General features: G+C 43.2%; 1 protein-coding gene across 1 annotated transcript in view; it reads right to left on the bottom strand.

Annotated features, from left to right (window-relative positions):
- Positions 1–14,611, bottom strand: part of ccser1 (coiled-coil serine-rich protein 1) — a 444,926-nt gene that overhangs the window by 297,547 nt on the left and 132,768 nt on the right. The window contains exon 6 of the mRNA XM_042337524.1: positions 9,945–10,044. Within this exon, the coding sequence (XP_042193458.1) occupies positions 9,945–10,044 (100 nt within the window). The remainder of the gene's footprint in view (positions 1–9,944; positions 10,045–14,611) is intronic.

Here is a 14,611-nt window from a genome sequence, read left to right as displayed (position 1 = left end):
CTATTGATTAACCATTAGCACCGTCATATTGACAAAGATTATTACCACTTGATGTTTAGATCACACATGCGTCATGCCACAGATTCACCTATTGCAGCGGGAAGATTTGATGCTCGGGGGCAGGAAGGGTGGTTACGATGCCTTGAAAAGTGCACAGCTTTCAGAGGTCAGCAGAAGCTGCAGTCAAAGCAAACTGCTTCACATCCCTTGCTTGATTCGCCATACCATCGGTCGCCGAGTCATCAACTTCAACAACAACAACATGGATTTATATAGCGCCCTCCACGCCGGACGGCGTCGCAGACGTCTCAACCATTCTGACCCCGGCTCTCGGGAAATGCAGCTACGAGTTTCCAACCCCCACCCCCACTGCCTCATCTCCTCACTCCCCGCTTTCAAAACCCGCCATCTTTGTCGACGCTCTGCCCACTCTTCCCTTTCCGTGCCTCCTCTCTCCCAGCCCCCTGGTTTCAGACTCCAAATCAGCAGCCTGAAGCTCCTCGAAATGAAGGGCACTACGGAAATTGTTCGCGTTGCCTGCTGAAATAAATGAGATGGGTGCTGTAAAATCGAAACCTGCCAAAAAAAAAAACTATTGTCAAGGGTTCGATCAATTTCATTGATGCACGCTTCAATAGGTTAGCTATGAGGATGGTCCATCGGGAAGCTATGAGCTGAACTGAAACACAGAAGTTATTTGTATTCCAGTAATCACAGAGTGCCCAGTGTGACTGCAACACACGAGTACTATCATTCATAATTACGTTACTGTGACACAACAGTGACAGGAAATTCAAGTGTAATAAATAACATTAGCATTTTTAATTCTCCAACTTTCATCATCATCGAAAGAAAAAAACAAACACCCACAAAAGGAAATCTATCCTGAGAGTCAGGATTAGTTCTGCACTTTACAGGAAACTTACACACAGACACACAAGGGACAAGGAATAGAGGGAGGGAGGGAGATCGGAGAGGATTCGGATATGTATAAAAGACTCATGTAAAGCATAAACTAGTTGGGCTGATCATATAATAATAATCCTTCCATTTGATATAGTGCCTTATCACATCGTTGAGACATTTCAAAGCGCTTCCTATTTCTCTGCTATACAGTCTACAGCTTTACTGCTATAAGACAATGTATAACTGAACTTCGATGATCATTTAATCTTTTCCATTCCTGAACAAAAAAATACTCTACAGCAAATGTATCCAGTGAACTACAGGTTTGATAGAGAGCCTGTACCTTGCTCTCACTCTGACCAGGAGAAGTTGGCTCTGTCTCTTACTACCAGCTAACCTGCACTTTGACTTGGTCCATCTCGACCTCTACCCTCTCTACCTCTGATACTCCTTCTACCAAAATCCATAATAAACCCACAGACTCACAAAACTACTTTCACTCTCATTTGGCCCACTCTGGTCAGTTTACACATTGGCTTGGCTCAGTTCGCCAGAACCATTGATTGCTTCAGGGTCACAAGGTTGTGGGTTCAAGACCGCATGCTCACCAAGAGATACGCCCTTGTTTCTGTTTTGAGATTTGTGCTATGGCATTTTTAACGTCAATGTGAGGAAAAGGCAGAGAAGAACTCAGCTTTACATCTCATTTGAAGGGCTGAAACTCTGACAATTCAGCACTCTCGAGTGCTGCATTGAAACACCACTTAGAAACCGAATTTCTATACCTCTCTGATACAGAGAATAGAAATGTCAGCACCTATTACACATAATTTCAGGAGTCACCGTGAATAATTGCAGTATTTATTACATTAATTAGTATAAACGGAATGGAGCAATAGAGCATCTCTTGAGCTTGATCCTCATAACCCACACAATCAGTCCTAGAGATCCAAGATCTAATATATATAGACAAAGGCAGTACATTAAAATATAAGCAAGAACAGAAAACGCTGGGAACACTCAGCAGGTCAGGCAGCATTAAAATACAAGCTTTGGAGTCCGTGTAGAGTCCTACTGCATCACAAGCATACACAGGAGGGTGATAACTACCTTGAGAATAGACAATTGCTCTGTAGGCCTGAGGCAAGGGCATTGCACGTGCAATGGTGTGGAAAGAAACGTGGAAAGAAATAGGCCTCCAATCTGTTTAATTGAGAGACAAGTTTGCCTACAATTATCCAATTAACAGTGGGACAGAAATTCCGCAGGAAAGCAAAAGCAACTATCAGCAAGCCTCTTTGCTCTCTCTTTCTAAAGATAACCTGGGCACAAACTGCCACTGTGCAGCCCGCAATGAGTACTCGTGGCAAAACAATCATTATGTTAGAAGCAGGGCAGCTATTAAACAGCATGTTTCTGGGGCAATGAGCTGCCCAAATAGTCTCTTCCAATGCCAAGACATTGATCTATCTGCACGACCTCTGTAGTTAGCACGATATCTAATTTATAAATCAATCTGTAAAAGCGAATGAATATGAGATTTATACACAAGAGACTTGGCAGAGGTGGAAACTGTGGGCTGGGGTCCTAGTGGTCATTATCCAGTGACACGATCAGGTCCAACTGGGAACGCACATGATGATATGAGCAATCCTTAAGCGAGATAAAAGGATTGGGGATTTCCCCACAATATAGTGAAACACACGACCCCCAAAAAAGCAGCGGATATTAATTCCTTGGAGAGATCCCATCCCTTCAGTACGTAGAAGAGATGTAGAAGATATATATATATATATATATATATATATAGAACATCTCTCATTGAAAGATAGAGACTTGAAGTGGTATGAGGAAAGGGCAGGGCAGTGGGATTGAAAGACCTTGCTCTGAGAGTCAGTACAAACTCAATGGGCCGAATGGCCTCCTTCTGCACTGTAAATATCCACGGTTCTATGATCCAATGACAGCCTGTCAGTTTTTTAAGCTGTAAATTAATTTCCAATTAAATCAGTTTTTTTCATAACCAGTGTACCTTTAATCAGCCTTAACATCAAAATATGCAGCAATTACTTAAAGAATCTTGCTTTATGTTTTGTAATTAATCATTGTCATCTTCATCTAATCCACACAAAACGACAACCGCCTGAAGATTAATTGCCTATCGGTGGGATATTTTTCATCACCACATGACACGTTTAGTTTTACCATTGGCAAAACGATTCGTTAGACTGCAATTTACTTCCATCTGTTCTATCCATTTGCCGGTGATTTCTTTCATCTTAAGACTTAAAAGGTTGGATCAAATTTTGGTTATAATAATAATAATGATCCTTGCATTTGATATAGCGCTTTTCACGACTTCTCGACGTCTCAAAGCGCTTCACAGAAAAGACTGCAAAGTGAATTGACCGTATATTTTGTGGGCAAAACTCGGCAGCCAATTGCACACAGCAGCGTCCCACAAACAGTTGTGGATTGAGTGACCAAATTATTATTTTTTTTTCCGCGAAGAATGATTATGCCCGGAAAAGCGATCAGTCAATTAACTAACGACCGGGTTCCTACTTACTGCTAGGGAAACGGAACGGAGGCGTGTGGAGTAAGGAAACTTGCACAACATTTCGCCCCGCCAGTTACGAGCATTGTATAGTTCGCAAGATTAGTTCAGATGAAACCAATTTGATCTCATCCTTCCAGAATACCCACCCTACAATCCTCTCATCACAGCACAAAGCTATTCCTGAAATGAGTCCTCAATTCAACCTTCCTGGTAATCTGTTCCAGTTATTGATTTAATACCTGTTCAAGGTATTGAAACAAATAGTTCCTGGCATTTGTCCTGAAATTGTCCCTTGCAACTCTAAACCTGTGTGCTCTTGTTCTACTGTCTGGGCACAAACACAAGTATTGTTCTGAGTTTATTTTCTCAGTCCCATTTAAAATATTACTGACCTTTATTGGGATGGATGCCAAAGATCCCATGGCCCTATTCAAAAAGAGAATGGAGTTTCTCCCAGTGCCCTGGCCAAGAAATCCCCTGGTAATATTGGTCGCTCACTTCATGGCTGTTTGTGGGGTATTGCTGTGCGCATAAATTGGTCGCTGTGTTTGGCTCCAAAATACACAGTCACCGCACTGTACAATATATCTCGTGAAGTGCTTTGAGACATTCCCCCCCCCTCACCCACCCCGGCAAGAAAAGCGCAATATCAAATGTAAGAATCTTATATGATTATTAAAAAGGAATCTCTTTCCGTTAACTGAAAGTGCACTCGGTGAGAACTTAGTTCCAACTGTAGAGCGCATCGGAGTACAGGTCAAGGTTAAGTGCTTTTGGTTTCCCTCCTGAAGAATCCCGTTGGAAGTCACCACATATTGCACTCATTAATTCACAGAAAGAAACTGATTTTCAATCTTGTTTTATTATTTAGGAGATATTATACCATTTTAAATTCTTAATATTAGTAATTATTTCCACCACACCATCTAATTTTTCCCTAGGTTTAGGCTCTTTCCTTCCTTTGGTGTCACAAACACGAAGCAAAGGCTGTTTGATAGATGGACACTTGAAGAGTAGCCCATAGTTATGAAGAAAGCTGGTGATTTCCCTTAACTTCCTCTGAAGAATCACGTGGTTTCTGTTGTGCTATTCTCCGACAGCTTAGCTATAAGTAACAATTTGCTGCATCAGGAGCTGTGGGTTCAAACCCAATATCTTCCAAATCGGTCTTGCTCTCTTGGTTCCACGCTGCTCCTTGTTTTTGGCCATTTTATCAACCCTCCTTGTGGTTGTTGGTCCTCTGACCTTTATACTCTTGTTCCTCCCAATCTCCAAATGTGTGGTAACGCTACCGTCTGTCTCCATGTAAGGACTTGAACTCACATTGTCTAAGCTTTCAATGATGGGTCAGCCAGACCAATAACACTTGAACGGATGTAAATTTTCTTAATATGCTTGAACTTCCTAAACTAGCTACTTTTTTACGGGAGGTTGATATTTTGCCAAGCCATTTTTGAATAGTCTTGTTGACAGCCCCAGTTGCCGCAATGACGATAGGAACTGTTTGTTTCATACTGCCTTACATGTCCACATTCAACTTGTAGATCGATATACGTCCTGATCTTCTCTTGTTCCTTGTTTCTTCAGTTCTAATAATAATAATCCTTGCATTTGATATAGCGCTTTTCATGTCTTCTCGACGTCTCAAAGCGCTTCACAGAATATGCTGTAAAGTGAATTGACAGTATATTTGAAGGCGAAAGGCGGAGGCCAATTGCGCACAGCAGCGTCTCACAAACAGCCGTGGATTGAAAATAACCAATTTACTATTGTGTTTTGTTTTGGAGGGATTATTATTAGGCGTGTGGAGTAAGGAAACTTGCCCAAGGTTTCGCCCTGACCTGCCTGGAATTGAACCCAGGTGATAATTACACAGTTGTAACCGCATCAATAATACACGTAGAATCTATTTGGTCCTTTGTGATAATATCTAGTTTGTTACAGATCACTGTTCTACCTGTGTGTACTTGTGATTATTGTGGTGTTATTTTTCAATGTCACATGCTGGTTGATGTTCATACCAGTTGGTCTTTACATCAAGATCAAAGTATTTGCAGATTGTCCAGTGTATATATTTAGCTGCATTATTATACCTGATCAGATATTCAGATTGAGCCAGGGCTGGACATAATGACAATATGTGATCTACTTTGTTTTCTTTCTTCTTTTCTTTTTGGAAGACTGATGTCTTTGGTCTTCAGAGGCCGGTGGAGGCCTTGGTGGTAATTATGTCGCTGATATGCTGTCCCACGCTATTTATCCAGGTGTCGAGTCTCCCGGACTTTCAACTTATCTGAAGGTTGATTTGATACCCAACAAGAACAACAAGCATTTATCTAGCCCCCTTCGTCTCAGAGCGCTTACCGTGCTGTGAGTGCAATCCTCTGGAAAATCCCACTGCAAAAAAGCACCAAAAGCAACGCAGAATAAACCCAGACACTCTTTTCAACCTCGTATGCACTCTGAACCAAGCTTCTTTAATGGTTTTCGATGATAAAACACAATCTGCCACTCCATGCCACCGCTCTACAGTCCACCGACCCATCGAGCCGGTAGACGTAAGGGTATATCTCTACGGGAAGTCAATTTTATCCACGACTCTTCTTCAATATCCAATAGATCAGCGCAGAACAAATTAAGCACGGAAAGTATCAACCCAGGAGCTGTGGAGGTTTTGCTTCAGCAAATGATCTGCTGAAATTACTGACTGAATCTATACTCAGCGCACTGCCTAAAAGCACCGCAGGCAACGAGAAGGCCCATAAATATTTACCATCAACATTTTACTGTCATGTTAAGATAGGTTGTTAACCACTCAGGGGTGCTCAGTTGTGGGTCTATCAAGAGCGAACCCTTGTTCACACAGCAGCTGTTTTGTCGACATGGTAGAGTGGAGCAGCAGCTTCGGTTTGAGCGCAGCTCTGATATCAAGTGAAGCGCTGGAGACCAAAGAAGAGAGTGCTCTTGCTGATTGCTGGAGGGTTACACTCGAGGTGCAAAAAGATTTGCGTCTTCCCCCCCTTTCCCGTGACTCTTGCTTGTCGATTGGTAGTGATTTCTCATCTGGCAGCGTTTTTAGTTATTTATAACAGCCCAATTCCAAATGTCCTGCAGTCAGGCTTACAGGTTGGGTTGCAAATTGCCCGATACATACCTATGACGAGAGGTGGGGAACAAGTTACTAAATGCACATATTCCAGACTAGCTCTAGGGAACCCACAGCGAATCGGAGGAGAGAACGAGGCCACAAAAGGGCAGGTGTGAAGTGGTTCCAAAATTGCCGTACAAGAATAACCATCCCTGCGGGAATGGGAGAGGGTTCAACTGCGAAATGTTCCGACTCCAAATTCACTGAAAGAAAACCTATGCTCTTTGTGTTAAGCCAAGCAAACTAAAGTACAAAGGAATAGACTAAGTGCATTAATTATGCTCCAGAGGCTGCATAATGTGGATGAAACTGTTCGGGGAAAAAAAAAACCCTGCCAGACATCGTGAGAATACTCAACGCTCGCTCTATGGGACATCCCAAGTGTTTCGTGGATTATAATAGAGGGCGGACCCACCGAGTCAGACAGATTTGGTCGCAGACTCTTGGGCTAGAACGCAGGCTTTATTTATCTCAGGGGAGGGGGAACCTGAAACAGCAATAGAGCGACTGAAGAGGGGTGTAGGCACCTGATCTCATGGTCAGTGCTTGCCACTCCTCTTGTAGACCTGTGCACTTTCATTCTCCTCCCCCACCCTCACACCAAACCACCCTTGCTCCAAACATTAACCAATCTCAGGCCAATTCTCCACCCTTCTCAGTCCAGTCCCCACAGCACCCAAGAGAGAAATGGGGGCATGGGGATCTCATTAAGACCACACAGCAGCTAAAAACAACTCGAGGCTTCCTACCCCCAAGGTCCTTGTGCCCACAACAACAATCCTTTCAGGTCGGGAGGACGTCTCAAAGTGCTTCGCAGGATATGTTGTAGAGTGCAGTGACTATATATTTCGTAGGCAGACAAAGTCTCTCCTGCTGGCAGATTTAACGTTCTGGACAAAAAGTTTTTTTCTTAATAAAATCACACAAAGGAAAGAGTTTTTGACAGTTAATTAGGAATATCCCAAATTGGATAAATACTACATTGCTCTGGTAGTGGTGGGTGGGGTGAGAAATCAATGTATAAACCGTGGGCAAAAGGGCTCATTAATTCTATACATTTTCATTGATTAATTACATAAATAAGAGCACCGATAAGTCCCTCCAAAAACCTGTGCTGATACAAATAATATAAAACACACGGTTTCCACAAAAGCCACAATAGACAACATGGTCCCAAATGGATTTTTTTTTGTTGACAAGCCGGTTTCTAGTCTGCTGACAGGAGTTTCCCCCACCGCCTTATTGGGTAGTGTTCCACATGGAGTGGAACTATTTTACAAAGGGTTTTCTTAAGAAGGCAGGTTTGTTTATTGTGCTGTTGGTTTTCGGACCCCTGCATTAGTTTACCTGAAATATACAGACTTATTGCCGTTTTGTTACTTGCTTGCAGAAGGATGAAGTATGGTTGGGGTTGGGGTGGTAGCCAAATGCCTTAATTCCATATGAGGTCACCACCAACATCACATTTGCCGTGCAAAGGAAGTGATATTAATGGCACCATGGTAATCTGGAAATTTGAAATTCCTTCAGAAACGTCAACTGTTGATGACGGTGTCTGGTCATTGTACCAACCCATCAGATACATCAGACTGTGGCACAACTGTAAAACTGAGCCTCGCATCCTGATCAACCCAAACAATACAAGTACAAGGTCCTCATATCCTCTGCATTGATAACCAGAAGTAACTAATGAAGTGCAGAGAACCTGGCGAAATAAACACCAATTGCTGCGACAGCGCAGTCTCTCTTGTTCTGTCCAAAGGACTGCAAAGTGCGGACTGACAAGTAAAGAGATGACAGCTATATCAGCACATCTGATCTCGTTGTGTCTGAATACATTTCCATGGTTACTCGATAGAGAGACCTGGAAATTGGAAAGAAGGCAGGAAGTATCGCAGGAGTCTGCAAAATTGAGATGCACAATTAATTTTTAATTGACTCCACTGAGGGCATTGAACTAATACTCAAGTTGGGTCCGAAGTCAATTAAACGTGGCTGCGGGGCAAGAGATACGTCACGTTGACTTTTCAAAATAGGCAGAGTAGCGCAACATCGGGAAACTTGAGATACAGGTAAATGAAATATGCCAATTGCCACGAGCAGTCCACAGCGCTGTCAGACCAACTTCTAACAAGGCTCCGAGGTGTGTCTTATGTTCGGTACCGGAACGAAACAGTCGGTCCTAAAAATCAAACTGACTTTTTTTTACAAAAAACAAAAATCTGGATCCATCAATTTCTCCCCTTTGGGTATTAGTTTAAAAGACATCCAGCAGGTGCCGATTTTGAAATAATTGAAATAAATTGGCTCAATTAGACCATCGAATTGTCTCCAGTTTGGCTCAAAGGCCTCCTTTGACAAATGCAGGAATGCTCCAAGGCCTCGGATTCTGGAATGGGGTCTTGTCCTTTCTGGAATATTGCATGCATGAGGTACTACTGCAACCACAGACAGCTTGCGTTTACGTAGAGCCCTTCATGTAGGAACATTTCTCAGTGCTTCATGCCAACAAGGGAGAAGGTGAAGTGACTTTAGGTGCTGTTGAAGAGGTAGGTGGGTTATCCGGTGGGATTTGTAGACAGAGAGGGGACGAGACGGAGGAAAAGAGACAGGGAGTTACAGAGGTTGTGGGTGTAGTGGTTGAAGGCTGGAGCAGGCAGGGGACGAGATAGTACAAAGTGTACAAACTGTTGGAATAGCAATGGATTGAGAGTTTGTCCGAGATCTCCATAAATCACTGACATAAAAGATGAGACAAGTGGAGATGAGCTAATTTTGTCAGCAGAGGAGAAAATGGAATAAACATTTCATGAGACGTGTGCCGTGCTTGGGTCACACAGACCTCCCAGTGGATGCTTAGTGAGTGACCATGATAGATTAGAGAGGACCTGCACTCTCTTCTGTCTTCTATCCTCCCCACCATCACCTCACCTGGGAAATGGTCCACAAGATGAAATAATGAATAAATAAATCTCTACCCACGTGCATCCGCCCCCACCCCACCCCCGCGCCCACACACACACTACATAAAAAAAAGTCCTCATGGTAACAGTTGAACTGCTAAATTGGCTAATGTTGTAGTCAATTCGAACAAGCAAAACCGATGGAAAGTCTTTAAGACAGTACGATAAACCAATACATTACAGGTTACGGTCACTTAATCCGACAGATCAAGTGGATTTAACGCAATTGCGTTCTTCTTGACAGGAGTCTAGTTCTGGTAGTGAATGACCAAGGTCAATCGATGGGAGTGAGAACAGAGCTCTAATTTGCTTCGCGTGTGGCTGTGGGGGCTCTTAAAACGCGAACGGAAGACAGTCAGAGACGTACCAAAGCGTTTCACAGCATTGTCACCCTGATCCGGGAACTCCAGGTCCAGCATCAAGTCATCCTCATCCAAATCGCAGGATCCCAATCTGTTCAGCACGTCCTGAGATCAGAGGGGGAAAAAAATAATAGCGTTACCATTGAATAAAGAACTGAAGCTGCTCACCACGAGAACGAACGCCACCAACAATAATGCTTGTACTTGATAAAGCGCCTTTATCACGCCTTCAAAACGGCTCGAAACCTCTTCACAAGATTTGCTGCCCAAATAATACTGCTTTGTACTTGATCACATCCTCAAGATATCTCAAAGCGCTTCACAGGATTCACTATAAAGTGGAATGACTGTATTGCGTGGGCAAAACTCAGCAGTCAATTTGCGAACATCATTGTCCTGCAAACAGCCATTGAGTGAGTGACTAATTAAATTCGGGGGTGGGGGGGATTGTTAGAATACCCCGGGAAAAACTCCTCCTTTTTTTTGTGAATAGTATCAAAGGATTTTTAACGTCCACCTGAACAGCCAGACAGGACCGCAGTGTAATGTCTTAGACACCTCCAACAATAAAAGCTCACCATTCCCCCCACCCCCACCCAGTACTGCATGTGAGTGTCAGTTTGGACCATGTTGGTTCCAAGGTGACCGTAGGCGCGGTCAAAGAAGAAGGTCTTCAGGGCGTGACCTGAAGATGGGGAAGGGTGGAGGGTGGGGGGGGGGGGGGGGGGCTGGGGTGGCGAGGAGAAGGGAGAAGGGGTTGAGGGAGGGAGTGACAAAGTTTCGGACCGTAGTGGCTGAAGGCACGTCTGCCGATGGTGGAGCGGAGGATTCGGGGGACACGGAGGAGGTCGGACCCAGTAGAGCAGAGGCAGCCGGTGCTGCTGTGGGGAGAGAGGAGGTTAGAGAGATGGGGGGTGCCAAGGAATGGAGGGATTTAAACACTAGGGTGAGGATCTTGACAGGGCGGATACAGTGAAAAAAAAGCTCTCTATCGCTGTCCTCGCCGCATGGCTCCATAAAAAAGCACCAACGACTTAAATAGCACTTGCTCCAGGATATCCACTGTATATCATACAGACTCGCAAGAATTTAGATCCAATGAGAAGCCAAGTCAGAGCAGACATCTTGTGCCTCTGTGCTGTACAGGAGAATTTCTGGAGAGAAGGAAAACTTCTGACAGCGGCCACACAGCAGCGATGCCTTAAGGCACCTTTCAGGTCGCCAGACCGTGCTTTCCCACAACACAAACAGCAACGCAGCGTGTTCAGCCCCTACGATTCAAAGGGAAACGCGCAAAGTGTCACAGCAAATTGTCCAGCTTCAGGAAAACTAAGAACAATTCCTACTACCAGGTATGGCGGGTGACAATTTTACTTCGTTTCAACAATGTCAAACTGCTGCATTACTGTGGCTGTGAAACAAGCTGCAGCGAAAATAATAATAATAGTTTTGTCTCACTCTTGGAATAGCATTTGAATGCTAAAATATAACAAGTAGGAACAAATCTCCAGACAGCATTAATCTTCTTGCAACAGGCCTGTGTGTGTATGTAATATATATATACACACACAATAATAATCATACTTGATTTTTATATAGTGCCTTGTCACTTTGTTGAGACATCTCAAAACTCTTCATAGAATACACTATCGCGTGAATTGACTCTATATTTTGCCGGCGAAACACGGCGGCCATTTGCGCACAGCCGAATCCTACCAGCAGTCATAGATTGAGCGACCACATTTTAATTTTTTTAAAAAAATTTCAAGGAATTATTATCCCCAGAAAGCGATCCGCCAATCGACTATCAACCGGGTTCCTATTTACTGCTATTATAACATATAATATATATATACACACACACACATACTGTGTATGATAAAATCATGTTCTGCATAAAGAAAACTTTCAACCAACTTTTAAATGGCCTAAAAATAATAAATTGAAATTAAAGTCAGTCATTTCTCAAAGAGCGCACTACATATCTACTTCTGGAACATTCACGCCTGAAGCTGTGCTATAAAATATGCATTTTCATATAACTGAAGGAGATTTCCTAATATTTCTTACTGCTGCAGCTTAAGGCTAAAATAAAATCTTGGTACATTAGCTTATGAATCTATCTTTCTAACAAAATTACTTTGGGGTTGCTGAATTTTAAATTACCTCTGCATCAACAAAAGCGTGTGAGGTTGTGTTTAAATTACACTAAAATGAAGGTACAATACCTCATTTACATTTAATTAATTTCTTTTTCTTATAAAACATAATTACCTTACAGCCAACAAGACATAACAGTGAGCGTGTTTTGCCTGATCTACATTGAGCTTTGTTGCAGGAATGAGTTACTGAATATTCCCAAATCACTCTCGACGGAGGTTCAAGAGTACTTGCAGAAAATAGTTCAGTTTGTTATATTTGCCCGAAGGAAGTTCAAATTGAAACTTAGTTGGCGGAAATTAATTTCTAACTTACGAGTTTTACGTTCAACTTGCAGCATGAGGTCTGACAGCCGCTACACGACGTAAATGCAGCAAAAGTTCACCTCGGTACTTACAGTCTAGCTTTTTTGATAATTTAGGACTCGGTTCGTAACCTTAAGCAGGTGTAACGTTATCTCGTCACAACAAAACACTGCCTCTTCATTGCATAATTCAGCGGTAATCGATTTCATGTAGAGTGTGCTGCTGCCATCCACTGTCTGAACGCGGGGATTACTGTCCGTTGTGACAGCCTGATTACAGCTCTTCCTTTCCACATCAAACACAAAACTAACTGGTTGTTGAAGCTGAGTCAACTCTGTCACTGCAAGGGAAATATGGCTCGGGGAAGAGTTATCCGGAACGGTGTAGTTAGGCATATTGTATAAATATATATATATAAATAAATGCAGCCGGTATATTGACAGCACGATGGCTTCAGTGATCGTGACAGGTCAAGCCAGGTTCGAGTTATCAGGCGTTTACTGCATTTACTCTGTCGTCTGACAATTCTGCCGACATTTCCGTCGGTAAAATTGTAAGGACCCTTTCCACTGTTATTAAAGAGATGGACTGAGCTACACGTACACCTTGCTGTCTGGCTCCACAGTGAATTCCAGCATATAAACCGGGCATTAAACATCGCTGATATTCAGTTTTATAAAGGCCACAGGCAGACTCATTCTGCTTGGAAATGATCCCAACATGTACTGAACTCGCCAGAATCTGATAAAACACCATGAGAAGAATCTCATTAAAACACCTGTGTGCATGTGTGAAAAAAATGAGGAATTAACACCATTCCATCCACAGTGACATCTCGATCCTGCCAGGCTGATGGGCGGGGGGCGGTGGGGGGAGGGAATTCATTAAAATTAATTAGATAAAACGGTATTTATAGAAAAATTATCATTTATTTTCTGAAACGTAACGTTCAGGGTAAACTTCGAGTCAACCACCAGCGCAAAAAGGCAAGTTAAAAGTGGAAAGCAAAGCAAAAGAACGAGTTCCCGGAGAGAAACTGAATCTCGAAACCAGGGAGAGGTGGGAGGTGGGGAGGGGGGGCGGGGGGTCAGACGGCAGCCAGAGGTCATGGCGCACGGAGCTGAATTTGCCCGATTAAAAAAGTCGGACTCTTTCTCTCTCTGGGGCTCTCCCTCTGGGGAGGGCTGTGTTGGGAGGCTGGGATGGTATTTTACTGAGAGCTGAATGTTCTTCTCCTCTACAGTACACTTTCAGGACAACAAAAGAATGAAAAACAAATCAACGTGTATCCACCGATTGGAGTTAGGTACTAAGAAAAAAAGAATAGGATGGAAACAGAGGCACAGGCTAGCGAGCGTTCCTCTGAAACTCTGAATCACCGGAAATTAGTTTCGGGACGTGATTTGAAGCGTAAATCGTTGCAGAGCAACTCTGTTCACTTCAGCACGGTTTTTAGTTCTGCCTTTCAGACGATCGGAAGGGAAAGAATGCTCTTTTCTTGCGAAGGAGGAGCTGACTGCTTGCTGACTGAGAGGGATTTGAGAGTGTGACGCCGCCACATTGGCGCAGATATAAATCGTGAATCCAACAGTGCTTCCGATTCAACTGTACATGTTATTCTTCTCGCTCGAATTGCAAAGCCATATACGTTCCCTGAGCCAGCAGCCGATCACTGATGCCGGCGCTCGCTGTTGAAGTGAAAATGAGCTTTCAACAGCACAGAAATGGAAAATGGCAAAAGTAAGTGAACAGGAATTCTAAATTCCTTTCTCGGCATCTTCCTTCACTTCTTTCTTCCAACAAAAAAAGACGGTGTTCCGATGAGCATCTCTTTCCTCGGCGTGGTACCTTGGTTTTATCTCGGAAACCAATTCACTAAACTCAATTGAAGTATATAACGTGTTTGACAAGGTAAATTTGACTCTCCAAACCCATATTTTTGGTATTTCTGGCACCACAGTGTTTTGGTATTTTGTTATTATGGGGAGTGCACCTTTTTTCCATCACGCGATTGAGGCCAAAAAAAAAAAGAAGCGATTTTGCTTGGAAGTGTAACTGGAAGAGCTGGTTTCAGAAAATAAACAAGTACCTTTAAGCCAGATCTAAACTACTTATGTGCTTGGCGCGTATGCTGTGAACCATACCATAACCTGGCTCTGACTTACAAGATAATAATGTAATGAACCGAGCTTGGGGAAGGTTCCCAA

This window comes from Callorhinchus milii, unplaced genomic scaffold (genome assembly GCF_018977255.1).
Source record: "Callorhinchus milii isolate IMCB2004 unplaced genomic scaffold, IMCB_Cmil_1.0 Scaffold1, whole genome shotgun sequence".
Lineage (NCBI taxonomy): Eukaryota > Metazoa > Chordata > Chondrichthyes > Chimaeriformes > Callorhinchidae > Callorhinchus > Callorhinchus milii.
Note: the sequence above shows the minus strand (reverse complement) of the source record. Positions and strands in the feature narration are given on the sequence as shown.